We start from the raw sequence: 24029 nt of genomic DNA on the forward strand, positions 1-24029 counted from the left end.
GGTCCCCTTTATTACTTCTTTTCGCAAATGTGAACAAAAAGTATTTTCCTTAAAAAAAACCAAACTGGTTTCTCCTGGAGTATTCTGGAATCACTGTGATTTTAAGAACATATGTGTGTGTTTGTGTGTGTTTGTCTGTCTGTCTTGTGGGTTTGTGTGTGTAGCCACATGCATGTACATGTGCCTTTGTGTACTTTGAACCTAATAGCCACTGTGTTTGGTCCAGATCTATAAATGCTGAATTGCTTTAATCAGGAGCCAAGATAAAAATGCCTGTCAAACTGGGTTCTGTTATGTTAATGATAACAGCTGAGAAGGGGCTCCTTGTAACCCTGTATTAATGATCTGAATCCATAAAGAGAAGAATGGACACATCCCTCTTTATATAATTGATGTGAATATAAAAATTTCTCTATATGGTTGCCAAGACTCCTGCTGAGGTCTGAGATATCTCTACTGTACAGCCAGTTTATTTATTGCCATTAAATAAACAAACTTTCCTCTAGGGAAGCTCATAAATTAACAAGCTAATGTCTTTACTTTTTAGTTAATATTCCTATTTTTAAAATTATCTTATAAGCTATCCTCTTAGGGGTTCCTAAGATCATTTAGCAAAAAAAATCCAATAAAATATCCTAAGATGTTGAGTAGCTTAACTCATTCTCAATAGCTGTCTAATAGAAATCATTAAGAATGGGCAAAGGATGCTTGCGTGTAACACACCAACCATCAAATGAGTTTCTATAGAAAAGAATGGAGGCCTAGTTCTGCACTGACTTATATCCCCAAGAGCAATTAACGTCACTGCCTGCAGTGCAACTCAGTAAAGAACTCGGCTCTAGAAATAAAAATTAAATGACAGGCAGAGTGAACTTGATTTGCTGTGCACTTCCTTCTCCCCATGGCGATTTTACAGTATCCGCCGGTGGTAAGATGATTTAAGTGTTGACAAAGCTGGAATTAAGATGTTCACAGGCTTAGTTCAAAGCACTTGACATGCGGAAAACAACATTAACAATGCCACCATTGCGATGGCTTCATCCGAGAGTGAAACGGTGCCACACTCGGAATTTGTGTCACCAGCTGAGTGTCCCTAAGCATCTCACCTGCCCTTCCCTTCCCATCTGCACAAATCATTCCAACCTGCCATTTCTTATTCTAGAAGAGTTGCAGGTGTGCATGCCAGGCACACACGAGTGCACACCCCTGCTTTTGCGTGATGTCCAATTTAAAGCTGATCTGAGCCCATTGGAAGGCTCTTGTTGATTTTTATGGGTTTTGCATCACATCATAAGTGGACAGACCCATTTCAGCCAGGAAGCCATTTCACATACAATTCGTATCAACCCATTCATGAGCTAATTGGCTCTCAGAATGTAAAAACTGACAACTGATTTAACTGTTGATTTTTATGCGCCACTTACAGCAAGAATTGCCCTGTCCCTTTCGACCAAGTCTGCTAACTTATCCAAAAGATGGCCTCTTTCCGATGCATCCATTCTCCTCCAAACGGAACCAAGGGAAAAAGCCAGCCGAGCTGCCCTCACTGCTTTGTCCGTATCAACCTGTGAAAAGGAAGAAACAAATTGAAGACACAGGTAAATAACACAACCAGGTTTATGGAATGGGCTGTTATACAAACTTAGTCACGTGATGGGTTTTGAAATGATGATTAATAAAAGAACTGTCCAACAGTGCTGTTCTGGATTAGTTGCTTTGATCTATTTATACATTTCTATTACCTGTTATACATTTAATTTATACATTAAACATATAGCCATTCATAGGATACATTACCTTGTCAGCTTCTTGAATCTCACAGATCTGTTCTCCTGTTGCTGGATTATATACTGGGAATATCCTTCCACTTTCAGAATTCTGCCACTCATTATTGATGAAAATCTAGAAAAGGAAGAAAAGTCATCAGGTCTCCTGCATGAACAAACAGTAATGTATGTAACAACAAACTCCTGAAAAAAGCTGCAGATTCTAATACAAAAGAACTGAAAATTATTTTTTCATGTGAAAATCACAGTTTTCAGGAGTTCAGGCTGAGGCCAGCCCGAGATGTCTTTCTGTATTCTATAGTAGTGTCATTATAGGAGCAACATAAAAGTCTAAACATTGGTTGATGTTCAGATTTGGTTCAAAAACTGTAACAAACTAAAATAAGAAATACCTGTATCAGAGAAAAAGCCTTGAAACTGCTGGAGACAAGACAAGGATTTGGAATAATCATTCAGTTCAGTAAGTAAACATTTAGTCACTGATACATCCCAGTCAAGGCTGAATAATCTCAAACATCACAGTTCTTCAATACACAGTTAATTATGGCTACAGTGATGGCTTGCAGCACAAAACTAACTTGCTTATCTGCTAGGAACAATGGAAATTGTTAAATTCTCTCAGTGCTGATATCATTTTAATTGTCAGGGGCAAAACAAATTTAAATGGTAATGGTGCTGACAAGAGCTGTCTTGAGAAAGGTAATGACAAATGAGTTTATTTAAAGTAGATTTTTACTGGTAGCTGCATACATGTCAGTTATTTTCTGCTGAATGACTTTCAAGAATAGGATGTAATTATTTATTAGCAAATATTAAAGAAGTCACTACGTGAAAATGACTTGAGCGAAAAGTTTTCCAGGTACTCAGACTCTTCCTGTCTTTTAAATCTTTCTAAGAATGAAAGTTTTCAAAAATTCCAGGCACCATTTGGGTTCCTGGGAGTCCAGATATCAATGTACTTTCATTGGATTCCATGAAATACAACTTTAAATGTGTAAGAGGATGTCCTGGCCTCGTTGAAATACACAGGAATTTTACCCCTGACTTCACTGAAGGCAGGAGTTCATGCATAGAGAGAAGGAATGTTCACCACCTGGGGGGTTTTTTGCATACAGGGCTTTGTTTATAGAGACAGGGACCCTTTGAAAGCTTGAGGAGTCTCAGTTCCAGTCAGAGATACACAGGTGAGAGAAACTGGCCCATCTTTATACACATGAAGGCAAAAATACATCTGTAGAGTTTTCAGTTACCAGACATGAGCTTGCTCAACCTATTCTCCAAGCCAAATGGAAGTCCTGTAGCTGTGTTCCTCTCAGCAGGGCTTATTAGCTCAGGCTCGGTGCCACTGTAACTGCAGTGACACAGCTCCTGCTTCAGAGCTCACTCGTGCCCAGCTCACTGCAGCTGTGTGTGGGAGGAACCTGTGCCTGCCTGGAAAATGCCCTGGTGGTAGAATAACCGTACATGGAACCCAACAATTACATGTGCTTTTGCTATTACGGATGCATTTCTGTTGTGTTTCCTCATCTTCCCTATGCCTCAAACTTCAGCCTCTTTGCTGTGTGCCCCTCCATCCATTCCAGATTCTGTCCTTTCTTTAACTCCCCCTTGCCCCTTTTGTTTAGGTTTTCAGAGGTTGCTGAACCCAGGACCTACCACACCACTACCATTGCTTTCTTTGCATGCTCTAATTTATCCTGAACCTGTTTGTGTCCTTGGACTGTGAGCTCCTCAGACCGTGCTGGTGCCTTCCTGATCAGTGATTACACTGTTTGGCAAACCCAGGTACTGGTCCCTGTTAGGACACTCTGAAGCTAACCCAAAATGAGAGAGTGAAAGAATCACCAGTATGATCTCTAGTGACTAATACCATAAGCCAAAATCCTCTGGTGTATCATTGTCACTTTCAGACTGTAAGTGAAGCAAAGAAACACTGAGGTCTGTGGCCTGTGTGGAAGAAGGAATTTATTTGGTGCTTTCCACTGAGTTTTCTCAGAGTTAACTCTGCACCCAGCGTGTGTGTGTGTTGAGGGTGCTGAGGAGGGAGGGGAAGGGAGAAAAACTTCCAGCTTCAGGAGCAGATGGCCAGAGAAGATGTAAGCATGTTTGTTTAAGGTGACAGGATGTACATAAACACATGGGCTTCTTGTGTGAGCTGCATTGAAAGAATAAAGCAGTTTGGTTGAGTACAAGAACCTGAGAAATCGTGGCAGCCACAATTCAATACACTTCCCTTAGAGAAGTGGTCTGATCTTTTTAAAATAGATTAAAAAATGTTAACTCCATTCTGCTGGGATTAACACCTATCATCAGGTTTGCTAGTACACAGGACATATATTTGTTCTTGAAATGCATTTCACAATGGGAATGAGAAATAGAGCCTTGGAATTACAAAAGAGTGCTGCAATTCAAGCTGACTGGAAGGAAAAGCTGTATGATTTTATTGAATGCTCCATTTATCCCACAGATTTAGAAAAAGAAAAGTAATAGTAAATATTTCAGATAGGACATGGAAAGGATCTATTTGGCATAAGTTAGAGCTGAAAGCAAGAGAAATTGCTACTGTTAATGGTTAATGTTAGTTTCTTCCTGTTCCACTTTCTATAAACAAGGTATTGCCTATACAAGCTCATTACTGTAAACTGAGCACATTTAAATTGGCAGTAAATTCAGAGTATTTACTCTAGTGCACAAATAAAGTACCTAGTCCCATGTTTTGGAACAGTTTCAAGTCTTGAAATCCAGCAGCTGGCGGCTTTACTAGCAAAGCCTTACACTTAAATAATTCACTTTTGAAAGTTTTAGGTGTTCTGTGTCAGGTAGTACCATTCAGCAGATATTCCTACCACTGAGACGCAGATTCTTTTGCAATAAATTTGCATTCACAGGGGCTTTTATAACTCTTCCAGCACTACTGACTCCAATGGCTGTTGATTAAACGTATATATCCTGTACATTTAATCTGACTTTCATTATGGCCACTTCGTAAAAATGCCATGAAATGGAGAAGTGATGACACATTGCAAGAACAAGGAATCCCTGCAAAGCCTCAAATTGGGTTTTTTTTCTCCCTTATTTATAGTGACCATGGTAAAGGCTAACTCTAAATCAGGGAGAATATTTGACAGCAAATGTTCCTATCTATGGATTATATATAACCCATCCTAAACACCAGATAAAAAAGGGGTAACCCTAGAAAAAGAAGGGCTTGCTTCCATGTAAATCATGCTACAAATTGGACAACACCCAGTGAGTTCATTGTTCAACCTCAATTGTGAAGGCTATTCACATTTACTATTCCCCTGGAATCAATGTTAATTAAGGCTGACTGAGGCTATAAATCAGCCTTTGGTTTTTACAACTTAATTCAGCATTAAGCATATATATGTAAATAAAAGGTAACTGATTAACCACTTGAGTTTTCCAGGAGTTACTGAGGTAATTTATTTTTGTTTGAGTCCTGGTGTTACCTTTGTGATATGCAGCAGGGAGAAGAAAAAGTCTATAGTGTGTCATGCATTTGCTATGTGGTATTGTGGTAGTTAAATAATCTGGCCTGTTGGGTGCTATCAATAGCATTGTGCCAAAAGGCAAAGGGAAGAAGGGAGCACTTGAAAAATCTTGGAATACACAAACATTTTGTTTGCCATTTACTCTCAGCAGAGCCAGTGATGGCAGTCACGTCAGAGCAAGAAAAAAGGCAAACTTTGCTGCTGTACTGAGGTGTCCCTGTCAGTGCAGTGGTTTAGCCAAGAACAAACCCAAAGGCAAAGCACACAACGCCTGCTGTAAGTGAAGAGTCTGGCTACAGTTGGTGTGCAGTGGGCTAAGGAGGAAACCAAGTAACTTTGTTCCCCAGTGACGCCAAAGGGGCCAGCAGAGCAGGGCAGAAGGAGAGCTGGGGGTGCTGGGGAGCTGGGAGTGCAGGTGCTGGGGTACCTGAAGTTGGGGGGGATGGGAGGGGCCGTTCCAAACAGTGCAATGTGACAGGCCTGGGGGAAGTTCCTAGTTGCCCCTGTGAACATGATGCCCCTGGGAGTGGCATCATTCTCATGAGATCTCATCACATAGCTCTCTGGCCAATTTCTTTTCCTTTCCAAAGGAAAGATGGAAAGGGCATGGATTTTCCTAAAAAGAACAGCCCTCCTGGTACTGACAATAACCTCTTGTTCACATACACGTGATCTCATAGATCTTTTGCTAGAACTTTGCAAGATAATGGTCCCACCATGTCTTCACTAGGTTCAAATCCTGCCTGTGGTTAATTATATATATCCTCTGTTGACAGAGTTCCACAGTGCTGATCAAGAAAGCAATCTGACTCATCCTACAGGTCAAGTGACTGTTCAGAGCCTTGAAGATACCACATCATACCAACAAGTATACAAAGGAAAAGTAAACTCCAAAGTTACAATGTAAAAATTCCAAGTTACTTTGAGACTGCTGACATGTAGTTGGAAGAAAATCATACATTGCATTTTGCACAGGACCTGCATTTCACAAGCATTGCACACTGAGTTCAATAGCATTTTGGATGCTCATCAGTTTTGAAATCAAGCCAAGAGTAAACGTTTTTAGCATGACACAAAGCAAATTTAGCTTTGCAAATAAAACAACTACAATCTCTTGTTTCAGTAGCCATCTGTCCCAGCTGGCTTAGTAATAATTAGCAACTTAATGTTCATTTCAAACCATGCAGGTAATTGGAGTGATAAGTATTCAAAGAAGAAGGGATGTGTACAAAGCCAGGCTGGACATTCTAATCTTCAGTGCAGTAGTAGCAAAATTTAGACCAGGGAGAAAATGTGTTTTGTGTTTTTGTTACTATGTACCACCAAGGAAGTACTAAACAACTGTCTTCATGAGTGTGTGTATAAATATAATTAATTAAGATACAGCACAGAACTAATACCTCTTTTGCAGCTCTTAGTTGAAGGAATTTTGGTTTCATGGCACTACAAATTCTCTCTCCTGTTAAGCCAGGGGCTAGCCCTGGATTTGGGAAATGGAACTGATTTTTACATTCACTGGGGATTCCTGCATGCTCACTGCCTCTTTTTTTATATTGTCTTTCCTTAAAACATATAGGGAAAAAAAAGTAATTTGGGCTCTCTTAATTCGTAAGAGTAATCAACACAGGTGGCAACAATGTAACTTTTCATTTCCTTTCTTGAAAATGTTCTCAAATGATGTGTGAGTGAAATGATGATCTACATTCTTAATTTGATATTGCTTAGTGATGATGTCATCAGACATTTCCTTCAGGCTCCCCAGCTGTTTCACTAAGAACTTCAGGCAGTGGACAGACAGTGGCCTAGCATTCAGCTCTTTGGAGGTGGAATTATTTTCCCATGGATTTAATAAACAAGGTTTTTGTGCTGTTGCAGCTCCAGAAATGTTTTTTGGTACAGGAAGAGGATTTTAACATCCAAATAATAATGGCTTCCCACAGGAGATTTGGTTCTGGATGAATGGAGGAAGGAATGGGAATTTCCTAACTCAATTGATTTAGTAGCTGGTTATAGTTCATTCCATCAAAGATGTTTTTTTCATATGTGGCTTTTTCCTTAGAGAGCTTTTGACACTAAATCTGCAGGGATGGGGGAGGGGGCATCAGATGCCAAAGTACTTTATAAGAGAATCACAGCTGCTTGGCCCTCAGCATCTTCTCAGAGCTGGAGGCATTATGAAATGCATAATGGCACTTCTTTTTCAAAGGGGGATGGACAACAATTTTAGAGGCATGCAAAAAATCCAGCAGCAGCATTTCCCTTGGTAAATACTGCATAACATCCCAGATACCAGGCACCTGTGCCTCAGTCTGGTCAGGAAATTTCATATCCTTTCCCATCTCAGAAACTTCATTTCCTCTCCTTGGGAAACATTGCAAGAGTCCTAATGATTAGTACGATTGTAAGGGAATGAACTAGGTGGGATTGCCAGTCAGAGGTGCAGCTTGTTTATTTTCACAAGCCTTGTTTTCCTTCACTTTTATGGCTGTCTTGATACAGCAGATCTCTCACATTCTAGAGTGTGTTGTGAGGCACTCCTGGGAGTGACTAGAAGCCAACAGCTGGCTATGGAATCAGTGAAAACCTGGTTTAGAAGAAGGCACTAGGGAAAGCAAAAGCCAATGCCAGCAGTCCGATGGCTGAATGACCGGTGATAGATCAACGGTGCCATTTTATTTTATTTTTAAGAGGATTGTTCAGGTGACCAGCAAGAGTCACTGCTTCTTGCTGGCAGTTCACAAAAGGTGAGTAATGGGCTTCAAGGCCAACCTCCCCAAGCACTGTCAGTGCAGAATCCTGCTTCTGAGCCATGAATGGGCAGTGCCAGTGGTTGCAGTGCTTTCAGTGGATACCCCTGCACCAGCCAAGGCAGCCTGGCTGGACCAGCACCCAAGCACAGGTGGTTCTCATGTCGTTAATGACCCCAGAGCAAAATCATCCTCAGAAATTGCCCAGATTTGGGTTCTTTAGTGAGATGCCTTTCAGCTGTGGAGGAACTGTACAGGAACAACTTTGCACCAAATTTAATTCTGGCAAGCAAGCTCCTGTGGGCATAGCTGGTTTTCAGCTACAAGAGGTCCAGAGTACAACAAAAGGAAAAATCCAGCTGGTTTCAGTGGGAGCTGAATCAGGCCCCCGCTGAGGAAAAAGAATCAGTGGCAACAGCCTCCAGAGGCATGTTTGTATCAGGAAACAAAGCTGTTTCACTGGAAACTTGACACATGCTCTAGAGTCTGTAAGATCTGAAAAGCCAAACAAAACCAGAATATGTTGATTTTTCTTTTTCCTCTTTGGCTGCTGGGTTGTCCTCCTCTCTCCTTGCTCACACCCCCCACACCGTTTAAAAAAAAAAATTGGAAAGGAAAAAGAGCTCTGTTTTAAAGCTCTGTGTGTTGTGGGGTGCTTGTTCTTTTTTAAAATCTCATTTGGACCTCAGAGCCTGAAGGATAATGTCATGGCTTTTGGATGTGGTGTACCATAAATGGGGCTTTCCTTCATAAACTCAAGCTTGAAATTTCACTCAAGAGCCCAAACTTGTGAGTGTACTGAGAGGGTTGGAGAATTTTAAACCTTTACAAACATACTACAACATACAGAGGATCAAAAAAGTGGGATCGGAAATAAAATGCCCAAGAAGTGAGTGGGGCTGCTCTGGTTTTGCTGTCAGTGCAGCAGTGTGGCCAGCTCTGGTACAATTATGCTTGTGCAAGCCAAGTCCTGTGCCAAGGGCAGGTGTCTGATGAGCAGACCAGGGTACCTTCTCTGGTAAATCCCAAATAGCAAGGCCTGAGTCAACTCTACCAAAATTAAAGCCAGAACTTCATACAAGTGGACTTTGGATCAGAAGCCAGGTATTTAAAAGAGGTGAATACATCAAGGTTCAGCGACATGTCAGCCTGTGTAAATGAAGTCAGGCTTCAGTGTTGCCGACATGACCTGGAGGAGGATTCTCATGATTGAGCCCTAATGGTGGCAGGAGCTCGGTCCCTTTTCAGTCCCAGAGAGGTGGGAGAAGAGGGCAAAGCAGGACCTGTCTGCAGGGGCTGCTGCCCTGTTCTGCTCACCTGGATGTTTTGTTCAGGTGCTTAAAGGCAGATAGGGCAAGTCCCCCACTGAGCCAGCTCACAGATAGAATAGGTTTAGGGAATGGTATGCTAGGAAAGGGGTGTGATGGGAGGAGAAACCAGAGGAATCCAGGGTCTCTGAGCAGCAAATGGAATCGGAGGAAGGGCTTGAAGCCTCCCATCAGTCTGCTGTGAAAGTGGAATGTAACATGATTTTTTCTCCCCTATGTCCCACATCTCTCACACCAAATGTTTGACCTGCCTGTCTTCCTGTCTTAATTAGTCTTCTGTCTTTCTGGGAGTTGGGACTGTTCTTCTGCAAATGGCAGCACATCAGACAGGGGAAACCTGTCATGTTTGTTTTCTAAGCTGTAGGGGGCACACATTTGAAAAAACTCCCAGCTTATCTAAACATTTTTGTTTGTATGATTTTGAATTAGGAAGTGTGAGTAATTAGTTAAGAAGATTAAATAAGTCTTAACAACATGCAGTAGCGTGCTTACTTTCCTCCTCCCCCCAAGTATTTCCTGCACAAAACCCTGGCTGCCAAACTGTGATGATACCCTTTCCTATTTTAGTTTCTCACTGTGCCACATGCTGATACAGCATCCGTTATTTCAATTCAGTCTCATTAAAGGGATTATTTTGCGCCTGGTTGTTCAAGAAAATTAATCTAAAGAGAAGAAACTTCAGATTATATTGTCTGTTGAACTATGCCCACCACAAACATTTTACTCCTTTTGGCTGCCTTATTAAACCTGTGGGAAGAAACTTTGCTTGCAGCACATAAAAGGCTTTCCTTAAAGTAATTTTTACTTTTTTCAGTTAATGAAGAATTTATCTGCTGTTAGTAGAACAATACAGGAGCAATAACATAGGTAATATTTCATGTATTCCTAAGAAACTAAGCTCCAAAGCTTTACTTATCCTTTCATCAGCGGGACTGTTTAATTGCTGGAGAAGAGCATTCATTCTCTAACTGCATCAGAAAACATTGCTTGTGAAACCAGGATGACTAAAAAAGTATTCTCTCCATTTTCACTAATAACAAAGACAAGCCATCAGTGGATGAGTTGGGTAAGGATGGCAGTGGTTTTTATGGAGTATGATCCTTGATGTCACTTATTGCACCTTAAAAAATGAAATAATGAAAGATTTTTTAAAATCCACTACATCAAGAGTGGAGAGGAGGGAGTATTTGTTTACAGAATCAATTATTGGGCTGTCACTGGGCTTTAATAAAGTTGTGGTTATTAAGAACTTGATCCTGGAAACCCTTCCACAAGCACTCATTTGAAATGGTGGGAATGAGGAGGGGTTTGTACAAACAAGTCTCATATTACTCTGTGTAGTTCTGCTGTTTTTTGCATTGTTTGTGCATTGCAAGTCCTGTGTGCTCCTTATGTGTGACAGAAAACAGTGTGAGCTTTTTATCTGTACATGAGAAACATGCTCTGCCACTTGGAAGGACTTAATCTCCCTTGTAGGTAACTGCCATTTTAAATGTTCATCACCAAGAGCAAGTTCTTAGAAATTAGCTGTGCTGCATAAATAAATATTCCTCCTAGGATTTCAGACATTATAGTCAACATAGAAAAATACAATGAGCAAATTTATTTTGACTTAAAAGCTCTGCCTGAGAAAATTACCTTATAACTACACATGAGAAATTGCTGGAATGTCAGCTTCATTTGCAGTGGCCCCTTATGGCCTGATCACCCTCCCTGGCACGATAAATCACTGGCAAGATCCTTACCTTAACACGTTTGATCTCAGCTCAGCAAGACTTGGTTTTGATGTGAAGAACTCCAGATCTGTTAGGTCAGAGACAAATAGCAGAGCCACTGACCTGCAAAGTGCTAAGTCTATATTAGACCCAAGTGAGCAGCCTTAAGCTCCTGAAAAGTTTGCCTTCGCTTCTACTTTGCATCCTGAAGCTTTTCAAATATTACTGTTAGCATGGTTTGTTAATGATTCCAGAGACATTTCCTTTTGTGCCATTCTGCATGTACAGAGTCCACAAAAAGCATGTGGTGTGAGAAGCTTTGTCTTGGATAAACTGTTAGAATTATCTGCACTTTAAAGAGACATGAAATAAAACTCATTATTTATCAGTTTCTTTACTTAATTTACACAAATGGCTTGCACTGGCCTTTTTCTTACTAGACCATGGCTAATGATTTCATAAATAATGATATTCACCAGTATACCCATTAAGATGATGCAAAGTGCCTGTCTGTCTCTACATACAGAAATTCAAACTACTCCTAAAAAAGAAAAAACTCAGCTTGCGACATTTACATTCAAAATCTGAACTTTCACAAAGAACAGTTTTGTGGCCACTCAGTTTTGCAGCCTTGGTTTGAAAGTATTCCTTATTGTCCTGGTTAAACAGTCACTTATCTCTACGATAGTAAGCAGGAGTGTTAGTCTACCAGAAAATTGGATGTTCTTAATGGGCTTTGGGGGAGAATAGCTTTGCATCATCAGCATTAAGTTAAATCACATTAAGTACCCACTTACAACATAGGGATTACCACTTATGACATCTTTGGTGAAAGCCTTTAAAACAAATTGTTGTGTTTGTTAGAAGAAGCTGTGAGATAACAATTCCCAGAAGTCTGATTTATAAATTCTTTTTTGCTCTTCAAGAAGATGCAGAGGAACCCAACATCTCTCATTCAATGCTGCAATGAAATCTTTCAAGCTGGAAATTATTTTCAATAAAAAGTCATGGAAAAATACTGATTTATTTAGTTTAGAATATTCTTCTGGAGAGAAGAAACTGTTAGACTCCCTTTCCTCTGAGTTCAGCTCTGATTTATCCTCCAGTTCTTTCTGTTGATTAAGTCATTGCCTTTACATATACAAAACTGGAATAGGCCATTCTGCTTTTTATTATTCATAAGGTTGATAGGGGAGAACTGGGTTTAAACTGTCAAAGTATCCTGCTGTGCTTGCATACCTGACAGATTTACACCTCAAAGTACACTGTGATGTTAAGGCTAAAATTGGATGTGGAGTGTTCTTGCAAGAGCTGATTACAGTCTCAGTCAAATAGAACACTTGAGGATATACCAAAATTATGCCAATGATTGATAGAATTTAACATTTTTATATATATGACCGGCAAGCTATTCTGTATAGAGATGAAGCCCTGCATGAAAAATGAGCTCTTCTATTTACCTTTAAATAGAAACAGACTAGTAACTTTGCGTATGTAAATGAAAAACATGACCCTAAACTTTTGCCAAACATGCAGTATTAAAAACATGGACTAGGGCAAACCCAAAACCTGGTTATACTGAGCTTTCCTTAAATGAGCAAGGTGTGCTGTAAGTCTTGTCAATAAAGAGCCTTCCTTAAAAAACTTGAATATTCATACATACAGTCCCAAGATCCCCCTCTCCCCATTTCCTTTAAAATTCATGTTTCTTTTCCCCTTTCTAACCAAACTCCATTTTTCTCTGCTGGAGTGCCTTGTAATGATGCCAGAATATGTTTCCCTGCTGTTTACATGACAGAATTTATGCCTGTAGTGAACACAATGACACATGATCGCTAAATGGCTAAAATCACTATCAAGACTTTAATCTGAGAAATTTTTCACCCAGACATTGCAAGTACTATTGGTATGTAAAGGTATGGAGGCCAGTATTAATTACAGCAAACGTGTCACCCCCTTCTGCAAGGAACACACCAGTGACAGCTGTTTGTGAAGGTTCATGGCAATGCAACCTTTGGCAGGTACCTGGTATAAGGTATGTTGCCAATCCAATCCAGTGAGTAATAACTAAATTCCCATGGGACCCGGCTGAAATCAAATGTTGCTATTGCTGGTTCACTGCTTTTAGTCTCCCCAAAGACCATTTAGGCAAACAGCTGGAGGAGCTGACTACAAAGGTTCCCAGTCATAGGAACCACTCCGGGAAAGCAGGTAAAGGCTTCTAACCAGGAAATAAATTATCAAAGGATTTGTCCTGTTGCTTCCTCAAGGAAAGAAATGAACTGAGACAGAGAGAAAGAGCATGAACACATTTGTGTTTTATGCAGAATCCAAACATTAAAAGCAATTGTCTTGGCTGCAGGGAGGAAGAGCTGTGCTGCACCAGTCAGTGAGCATGTTCTGCACTGGGCTTCTGCTTGGCATCTAAATAGAAGGGCCTTCCTTCTCCCTCCATGCCGGAGTGCCTTACTAAAACAAAACCTTTGAGATGTGAATAGAAGCAATCCCAGAACTGGAGTTCCAGTACTGTCACTGCTTTGCATTTATGGAGTATACCTCCTCCTAAAGAGAAGTACGGAAGGGAGCAACATCACCAGCTCCAGCTTCATCTGAACTCATTATGCAGATCTTGCAGTAAGGAGGGCACTGCCTCCCTTACAATGCTCAGAGGAACAACAACAGAGAGAACTTCTCATAAAGTGACACAGAAAGAGAGCAAAGAGCACAAAGAAAGGGGTCTTTTCATCTATACCATGTGTGCATGTGTAGGTGAACACACAGAGAAGCATGCAATTAATAACATACAGAAATGCAGACATGCATCCACAGGTAAACATTGGCTCTGAAATTCATCTGTATTGCCATTTCCCAGAATACCATGTACAAAAATAGAGGCTTGATCTCCTTGTAGTCTGGCTGGTTTAGCAAGAGATCCTGCCTCTGACACTGACCTACTGTCTGAGTTAGTCATAGTTACACTCCCACAAATTTAAACTCCCCCATCTGTGAAGGAACCTTGTCACAGTTTTACAGTGAGGCTGAATCAATTAATGCCTTCTGAAGGATGTGATGGAGCAGAATATTAACACTTGCAGTTGAGTGATGCCAGCTAAAAACATCTTTAGTAATGTAACAAATGGATTTAAAAAGCACTATCAAAGGGTTGGACCACCAAGACTCCTAGGCCCTCATCAGCATAGCTATAGCACATTTAGTGTTAGTCTTATATCACAATTTCAAATGGATTGTGAAAAAGCAGAGCTTGATTCACACCTTTCAGGAAAACAGCATCCAGTAAACATCACAAAAGAGAAGAGGCCGTTAAGTAGCTGTGGTAAAGAAAGTGTGATAAGGACAAAAAGAGGAAGACAAACAAAACATCAAGCACTGATGGAAAAGGGGGTAAAGGCTTAGCAATATGTCCTGAAAAACAACTGTGCTTGTTTCTCAAGGTCCATGCAGGCCATTCCATACAGGAGTGCTGCAACAGCGTGTCACAACTGAAGCAACTGGAAAAAATAAAGTAAGTCCCTTGATTTGGAAGGAAGGTGGTAATTTCTTACTAGTTTTGAACAACTCAAGAATAAAACTATTTCTGTTACAGCTGAAAAGAAACATAAGCAAATGTAAAATGCATATGTTATGGTAAGCTTTGAAAATATCCAGTGGAATCGGGACACTGCTTTTATGTCTGGGTGCAAAGAATGTTTAAAATATACTCCAAATATGTTTCAGACAACAAAATGAAGTGTTCCTTAAAATAAAAAGAAATCTATGTATCCACCTGTCAGTTACATAAATTCTAAAATCAATTTGACAATATAAAGAAGTATTAAACCCAGTTTAAAATTAAATTCTATTTTAAGGACATTTTACACTAGCAGAGTGGTAAATAAAAGTGAGGTGCAGTGTCATGGGAAGTGCTTTTGCGATTGAGCTGAAAAGACTACAGGGTTTTTCAACTAACTAGATCACAATTTTCATCTAGGTCATCTTATAGGTGGGAAAGAAAAGCACAAGTGCCTATAAACCAGCCTAAGAAAGCTGTGTGTGAAAATGGGTGATCTGGACTGTATCATGGAGGGGAAAAAAACGAGCATTTTTTGAGCATAAGGGGATGAGAATTATCACAGGCATACCACACTTTTTATGTGTAAGCTGTGTAGGGAGGACAAGTCGGGCTGCAGAGTGGGGAGCAGCTCTGTGTGCAACGCATTGCGTGGGCACTGCTTGGAGGAGAAGAATAACACAAAATGCAGACCCACAGATATAGAAGCAGTGTAGATCGTGAAGGATAATAGCAGGAGTGAGGTACCAACTTCTAAATAAGAGCAACTGAAGTGACACTGAAGTGGTATCAAAGAGGAAAAAGAGTATGAAGGCAGTAAGGCTGGTGCCAAAATAACTCCGTATTAGTTCAGTGAGAGCTGCACTGAAATAGTGTGTAGAGAACAGACTTTTCTGTATCCTAATGTAAACAACATTTGACATAGTCCTGTCAAGGACTAAAAATTGTGTCTGAACCCCTGAGAAATGGTTACCATGTAAATAATTCCAGCTTCATTGCAGGAGAGAAACACATGAAGAAGCCCTACTCTCTGGGATACTAAACTTCAAGAAGCAGATTTTTTTTAAAGAGGAAGTAACTTAGAAACTCCCTGCTTGAAGCTCGGAAATTAAAATCCATAGAATCAGCATGGAGGCTTAAGAATGTGAAAGAGTCAAAGATGATTTGCATTCCCAAGGCTAAAAACGGGAAGCACAAGCAAGAAAATAAATGGGGTGGCAAAGAAAGAAGATATGAGAGGAAAAGAAGGCTGGAAAACACAGAGACTGTAAACACACACAAAAAAAATTTATACTAAATATACTGAATATTTTGAAGACAATTACCAAAAAGGTAACACAAATAAAACAGCCAAGAGAAGCCTAAATTAAGTAAATAAGCAGATATGGGCTGTGGGAGAGTCACTGGATTCTGAAAACAACCTGGCTATGGAAGGGACACTGAAAATAGTTCCAGAGGTGGCTGCTCATTTTGGGGAGATCCTTATTTGGCTATCCCAAAGTAGATTATATTTCTGGTCAAAAATTAGAAAAGCAGAGCCACTAGTTGGAACACTAGAAAAGGACAGATAAAATAATTGTTCTGGGGAATCATGTTTACTAAAAATCTAACCGCAGTAGTATACCAAAAATCATTTAAGGGCTGTGCCCAGGATAGGCCCAGTGCTTCACTCCCAATTGTGCCACAAGGAGTTGAAATAAAGTTCCTGAAATAAAAAGAAATCCTGAATGCTAATGCATCTCAGTTCTTCCAGTTTTCAAAAGCTAAGGCATCAGGAATTGCTTAAAAGCCACTAAGAGTGTACCAGGGTGATGGTGGGGTGATGAGGAGGATGATGATGATGTATGAAGTGGTGGTTTTTCCCACTGAAGCATAGGAAAACAATGCCACAGCACACACCTGGAAGAATCTTCCAGTTGGAGAGATCTATTTCAGATGAAATGTACACCTGAGGTTCTAACCAGCTCTAATCACTTGGGGCCAAATTTAAAGCATGCTGACCTATTCACAAGACTATAAAATCAGCCTTTATAAGACAGTCTAAAAATACCTATATTTACCCAAAACTATAAAGAGCTCCGCTTTGGAAATAAATCAGTCTCACTTTAGAGGTAAGACCTTACCTGTGTAAATACATGTGTTTGGAATTTCTGTATGGAAAGGCACTTTCTGATAGTTTCTGAGTAAAACCTGAGAGATTTAATGTAATCATTGCCACCAGAGCATGGTAAGAGGACAGTGTCCCCCTGGCATCCTCTTTCCAAGTTCAGCAAAGGGGCTGCAGCCTGTTTTACCATGCAACACTTCTGGTATCTTCATGACTTTCCAAATGGATTTTTTTGTAACTCACTTATTTTAAATTAGGGCATAGTATAAATCCACATGGAAATTAGCAAACATATCCTTTCTGTAACCACACCGCCTGCTGTAGGCCCCTCACAGCTGTCCCATAGCATCCCCTTAGATTTTGAGTTCAATTCAAAGTCTTCATTACCTATGAATCCCTCACAGATTAAGGTCTATATACCCTAGTACTCAGTGTGGTCCTTGTGTTTTAGCCTCCAGCTGAGGCAAACTGAGATTGAGCTGACCTTAAACATTTTCACTTGGGTCACAGAATGTGATGTGGATGGTTCTCTGCAGTATTTTCCCACTTCAGTCCAACAAAGCTGGAATGCATTATGTTTCAAGTCATAGATAAAAATATTGTTCACTAGGCTCTCTGTGAAAGGCACTGACTCCAAGTAATCAAGGATTAGGTCCTTTTTTTCTTCTGTCATTTGGAAGACTATTGCAGCAATGCTATTGCAGCAACACTTTGAGGTGGCTTCACATATCACACTTTTAGTAATGAAGTGCTCCTAAAACTTAGTTCACCATGTGACTTAGCATTGATGTGTTGCATTCATGTCACAAAGGTAGATGACTATTTACAGAAAAGACTGATGAATAGAAATATGTTTTTTGAAAAATTCTGAAATAGGGAACTTGGGTTTTGGAGAAAACCAGATAGGAATACGCACTTTGAACAGGAATTCATTTGAGTAAACACAACAGTAATGAATGATTGAGCCCTTGGATGGCAATAAATTTTTAGACTTTATCGTTCTCTGCATAATACTTACTAGTAAATCTTCACACAGCTATTCATGCACTTACTGTGCTTTAAGTAGGGATGCCAGCCCTTGTCTGAGGATTCCTCACTAGAGAACTGCATAGAACTGCAACTTTCTGAAGATTTTTTAAACCTCTACACATCTGTGCTTATATTACATTTACACATAGCTTCCTAATGATCTTGTCTTTGTTTAAATGTGGTTTTTGTCTGTCATTTCTTTCAGCTGAACTAGATTTCATATATTGGTTACTTGTTTCAGGGAATGAGTTCTACTCCTAAAAAAACCCAAACAGGTAAAAAGCTGTGGGGTTTTTTTTAGAATTGGGGAGAATTAAAGAATTTTCAAAAAATAATGAATGTTACAGTCCAGCCTTACAAAAGATAGCTACAAAACTGTAAAAGAAGAAATATGACTTTATGCAAGACCTGACAAAGAATTTATGATATGGACCACTGAACTCATCTTTTGTCATTTATCTCTGTAAATGTGTGAGATTTCTTGGAAGATAGTTAGTCAAATGAGGAGCCGAGATGAATCAGTGGATATAATTTATTTAGACTTTAAAAAGGCTTTTGATGATAAAGTCCTTAGCAAGAGGCTATTAAGGAAAGTTAGTAACCATATGGTGAAAGATAAAGTCCTGCCGTGGATTAAAAAGTGGTTAAGAGATAAGATAAAAAGACTGGAAATAAACGGTTAATTCTCCCTGGAAAGAGGTTAATAGCAAGGTGCCCCTTCATTACTGTGACTGGCAATCGACATCTTGGCTCACCTGCCTTTGCAGATCATTAATAGTAAGGTACAGAGTTTGTAGATAAAAATGTTCAGGCTAATCAGAGTATTGTAGAAAATATTACGGGGGCTGAAGTGAAATGACATTTGGGCAACTCAAAGGAGATGAAATTTGCCAAAGGCAGGAAATACAAAGCCAAGCCTCTTGGAAGGAAGGGTTCAGACAACTTCTGGATGCTGATCTGTTCCCACTGGTTTGCAATGTCCATGAACAGCTCACTGAAGGGAACTGTTCATGTGCACTGTAAAGAAAGGAGGACAATTGGATCCAGTGGTTCCATGGGGTGGTCCTCCCAGGCAGTTTATGGCAGTGAATAACTTCAAACTGGCAGAACCCGTTAAGATCTGCCAAGAACAATTTTGCATGGACAGGGAGATGGACAAACTGCATCAAGAATTTTTGGACTGTAGGATTTATCAGAAAACGCAGATCTACAAGATAGAAATGTAATATGGAAATGCACTGGAATTGGTGAACTTCTGTGGGAAATGTTTCTGAAGGGCAAATTAAAATGGAGAATTAATGAGGGGTTGTCTTTTTTTTTGTCAGAATGAAAGAGTGAGAGTGTGAGAGCATGTGTTATTCTCTGCTCTGTCCAACAGCATGATTATTTTTGGAGCAAAAACCTGAATGCTACTTTTCCTTCATAAGTGTCCTGCCTACTGGGCTATCAAGCTGATGTCTCTGAGACCTCATAAATACTTAGAAGTGAATTATCCAACAGCAGATAACATGAAATTATTTCCAAAGACAGCCAAAGTTGGCAAAATTTGGACATATTCCCCATCAGAAATTAGGGATTCATATTAAAGTTTCTGCTCTGTTGGCTTCAGAGCAGGGGTATGAATTTGTCTGCCTTTCAACTCAGGCAAGTGCTCTGATTATTACAAGCCTTCTGGTTTTGGTATGCAAATAAATACATGGATCTTTTGCATTTGAATACTTTAAATGTTAAACATTATTTGCAATGAGAAAAGCAATGATAAAGTCTTTCAGTACATCATCTGATCCTACCAACTGGACAGAGCCAGCAATATATTATTATACAGCTTGATGTATTAAACCAGGGTGCATTTTCCCCTAAAGATCCTGCCTCTCCCTGCAGATTCAGCACAGTGAGAGGTCACTGCTACCATAGTTACCCCTCAGTAACACAGTAGTCTGCTGTAGTTTTCTAGCTGGGGCAAGTTCAGCCCAGTGTTTTCTGGGTTTTTAAGGCTCATGGCTGTAGTGGCTGTACTGGAATAAGGAAAGGCAGGGACTGGATACACGTACAGCTATGCTTGTTTCTTGTTCCCTCATGCAAAACTTGGGTAAATTGGGTTTGTGCAGAAGACCATAAAAGTTTGGGAGGAAAGAATAATCCCATATTCAGGCTGCTAATTGGAAAGGAGTGCATAAATATTTTGCAATCACCATCTGAATTGATGGATTGTAATACTAAACACGATGAATACACTAGAAGAGAATTCAAACTGCAGATTTAAACAACAGTAAATCTGCATACAATATGTACACTAAAACATCAAATGTGATGATACAGAGTGGAATCCCTAGTGTCAGCATCAGATGCTGAAGTGTTCCACAAAGTAGAAGTAAAGTAGCTGTTCTATTTGTCTACTCTTCATGCAAACATCTCTAATTTTCTGTGCCCCATCTTTTGCAAGAGGACTGTGCTCACCTAGGTGACCCAAAAGCCAAGCTGTTTTTTTCAAGCATTACTCAGTGGATATGAATTCAAAAGGCACTAAAGTAGCTAATTCAGGGAAAGACAGGTGGGAAAGTACATGTATTCATCTCTTACCTGAGTTTTGCCAATGCTTGTCTTCTGTTCAAAAAATAACAAAGATTCTGCATATTCATCTAAATAAAATAGATTTCCTGCCTCCTATGGTAATGTCAGTCAAGAATTTTATCTGGAAAACATGTGCTGGAAATTTTAATGAAAAAGGTAATGCCAAGGAAGTGCAATGGGAATGAAAATACTGAAACCTAGCAATAAAGTACTTCAAACCCAGATGCTTATCATATGACAATTTGAGATGTATTTGTTAGCTTCTACCCAGAAGCAGTTTGCCTACACTTCACACAAACTCCTCTATATAACTTTCTGTTGCAGTGCTGGGTAGCTTACCTGGCCTGTGTGTAGAAACTGGACAGATTTTAGCCTGTGGTGTAAGGGTAGAGGCAAACCCTTTTACACAGGACAAAGAAGATATGGTTGTCAGCTAAATCATAGGCTGTTAATACAGAAATGTTTCATGTACCTCCCCACTGCCACTGCGCTGTAACTTCATCCCTTTAGGGCACCTCTTTATAAAAAGCTCTCAAAACCACAATTCTTCAGCTTTTCCTTATGCTAAAGTTGTTCAGCTCTTGCTCAGACTTAAACCAGTTGGCAAGCAACAAACAAAACATCCATCTGGATTAGTGTGCCCAACATGATGCAAACTGAGAATGTTTATTCACTCAGCTACCTGACATAGTGACAGAGCTGTGACAGGACAGAGTCCTGGGGTCCTCGTTCTGTACCAAGCTGTCCTTTAAAGAGTCAACATGACTTACTAAAACCACAAAGAAAATACTTTGTAAAGCAGATGTGATTATGCCATAACAAAGGAAGGACAGCCACATCCTGCAGAAACACCTTTAGCCCCTCAAATGGAGACAGCAGGAGGGAAATGCTGCAAAGCGCTTAATCCACTGGGCTGATTCCATATCTACTGTCAGATACTTGGGAAACAGTCTCAGAAGGGAAAATGGAGTTTCGTAAAACCTAAAAAGAGAGGCATCAGTGTAACAGTGCGAACCCTCTGACCACCCTCAAAAGCTGTCAGGTTCTCTGGGCTGTGCTCCCTATACTAAACATGCTAATGACATGTCCTTAGCAGACATCATGCTACTGCTTCCCTCAAACATCTGATATTTCTGGAACAGCCCATTCTGGGAGAGTTTCTGGCACAAAGTTGACTTTTGTAGAAGCGTGACTTCTTCCCAGGGGGAGGGCTGGATCCCCTTCCTACCTACGTGCCCCCTTACATATGGAGCAGAACTGCCAGCACGCTCCTGACAAGCCTGAAGAGGGCTTGCTGTGCCACAGGGCTGTGGAGCAACCTAATTCCGTGCAATATTCCAAGATGTCCTATTCTGCAGATGCAATCCTTCCCCAAATGTTAATGTTAAAAAGTAAAGAGTTAAGGAGACATCACAGTGAAAAGAGAGATAACCCTGAATGTAGCAGTTCTAGAACTTGCCAGCCACACAAAAAAACTTAACCATGTGTGCTTGAACACTCACCTGCATGTCTGGTTCACATCCTGCTCACCAGTTCTTATTACACACATCTACAATGCTTTCTTTTTCACAGACCATGCCAAGGTATTAAAAAGTGGGAAAAATATTTCTAATGACTGTTTTTTTTAAAGCAGCACAGGCTGATTTCCAATACTGAAGTCCCAATAGCTACTGCTGCACATCTTACATAAAACCATGGCATTGAGTAATTTCCATCACTAAATCATATTTTTTCTGACCTATCCAAACCTACATTGCCTCTGGGCTTTCTGTCAGGTGGACAGATCAGATGGACTTCACATACAGTTTTCTGCTCATTTCAATAAACTTACCAGAGTAATATTTCACAAGTTTCAATAATTCTGCTAAATAATCAAATAAATGAGAATTACACAGGTGATATTTGTTTTATCTATGTAGGTGGAAGGAGCTTTCATATCAACCCCAAGGGTAATGCAGTTACTAAATGATTAATGAATAATTTTCTTTTTTCCAGTACATGTTTCAAATCTTTAACAAAAGTCACTTAGAGAATCCTGGAATTTTAAGATGTTCTAAAGAGCCTGTCTATTTACCAACTTTAGAATTACAGAAATAGAATTTAATTGGCAAAACATATTTAAAATTTTTTCACAAAGTTTAAGTGTTCATAGATATCTCTATTTTCATAAAGAATTAACTCCCAAATGTTTAAGTTTTTACATTCATAGACAGCTGTAATAAAGAGTTCAAGAATTCTGTGTCCTGGTTGTGTATTTAAAATTCCCAGCTAACAAGCAGGAGGGAGACTGCTAGGAATGCTTACAGATGTCTGATTTTACAGGGTCTAGGGTTGTTGTTTTCTTTTTTTTCCTTGCCAAAGTGCTTTGGTCTAATGTTATTTATTGTTTATGGAAGTTGTTTGTCATTTAGGACATGAAGTGACCACTCCCCCAAAAGAAAGAATCAAGTTACAATCCATTATTTCATTTTTGATTGTTTTTCTTTGTAATAGGTGGGAAAGTGGATCCTGGATAAAAGTCCTGCCCAAGACAAAACTCCAAGCTGAAGACTCCCATTATCTATAAATCACTTGAATTTCCTGCAGAGAAAGAGAAAAAGGAAGAAAGAGCGAGACAGACAGACAGAGACAGGGGATATGCCAAGTGAAACATTTGGTACCTGTCCTAAACCAAAATTTTCTCAAAAGCAACCAGGAGTTACCTGATATCTCAAACTCAAGCTTAGAAGAAACATATTGCCGTTGTTTTTGGCTTAATATTTAAGTGAAATAACTTTCTTTTAATTGTTCCATTAGTATAAAATGCGTAACGTAGATCTGAGATGATGGCACTATGTATTGATTTATTAAAGATCACTATACATTCTCACAGAAAAAAAGCTATGATTGCTGATGACTGCTGTATTTCTCAAAGATTTTTAGAACCAATTCTCCAGTTTTAGAACAGACAAATGCAAGTACATTTATGATGCAAATTGGCTGTGGTACTACTCTCAAGTATTTCCCACCAAACACTCCTGAAGCACAGTTCACACTGAAACCAGCAATGAACAAAATTCATGCCAAATACTATTTGCACACTATGATTGCTCCTGAGGTGTAGCAATACACAGCATCCAATAACTGCATTCCTTACTTATTTCAACTATTTAAAAAGAAATTATGAGCAAGAAACCATATGCATTTTAAAATTTGCATATTGCAGTTTGCACTAAAATGTAATGAAATTTAAAATAGTTGACTTTCCTCTGAAACATTCTTCTAGAACAAGGAATTGCTGTAACAAATTAGAAGACAAATTAGTTTTGGCACCCACTAAAAAAAAATAGAAAAGATGAAAAGCTTTTAAAGTGATGATATAGAGGAAAAATTACAGTACATCAGCCAAAATGAGTCTCCTATCAGCATTAAAGCTCCTGAAGTTGTATTTCCAGTAGATAAAAATGTTATCACCTTTTTCCAGTGCTGCTGTGCTTATTTTCCTATTAAGTTACTTAGTAATTAGAAACAAAGTCTGACACATTGTAATCTGTTTATGCAATAAGATTTGAAACCTCTCCAACAGAAATTAAAACATTCTTTAAAGATACTGAAGATACAAAGAATAAAAATATATAAACGAATTTAAAAATGCAAAATGCATTTACAAACAAATGACTGTTCTT

At 39.5% G+C, this 24029-nt stretch overlaps 1 protein-coding gene and 2 long non-coding RNA genes across 4 annotated transcripts in view; 2 read left to right on the plus strand and 1 right to left on the minus strand.

The window, feature by feature from the left end:
* The window catches only part of ALDH1A2 (aldehyde dehydrogenase 1 family member A2), a 60909-nt gene that overhangs the window by 28520 nt on the left and 8360 nt on the right, over window positions 1–24029 (minus strand). For both annotated transcript variants that reach the window (XM_048318125.1, XM_048318124.1), the window contains 2 exons: window positions 1798–1902; window positions 1425–1565 (listed from right to left, as the gene is read on the minus strand). In XM_048318125.1, coding sequence (XP_048174082.1) covers window positions 1425–1565; window positions 1798–1902 — 246 coding nt within the window. The remainder of the gene's footprint in view (window positions 1–1424; window positions 1566–1797; window positions 1903–24029) is intronic.
* On the plus strand, window positions 1518–22989 carry LOC125332831. The gene is made up of 2 exons (XR_007206625.1): window positions 1518–1598; window positions 22858–22989. It is a non-coding gene; the product is annotated as an uncharacterized LOC125332831 (long non-coding RNA).
* On the plus strand, window positions 14312–19095 carry LOC125332832. Its single transcript, XR_007206626.1, has 2 exons — window positions 14312–14612; window positions 17999–19095. It is a non-coding gene; the product is annotated as an uncharacterized LOC125332832 (long non-coding RNA).

Source organism: Corvus hawaiiensis, chromosome 13 (genome assembly GCF_020740725.1).
Source record: "Corvus hawaiiensis isolate bCorHaw1 chromosome 13, bCorHaw1.pri.cur, whole genome shotgun sequence".
In the NCBI taxonomy this organism is placed as follows: Eukaryota; Metazoa; Chordata; class Aves; order Passeriformes; family Corvidae; genus Corvus; species Corvus hawaiiensis.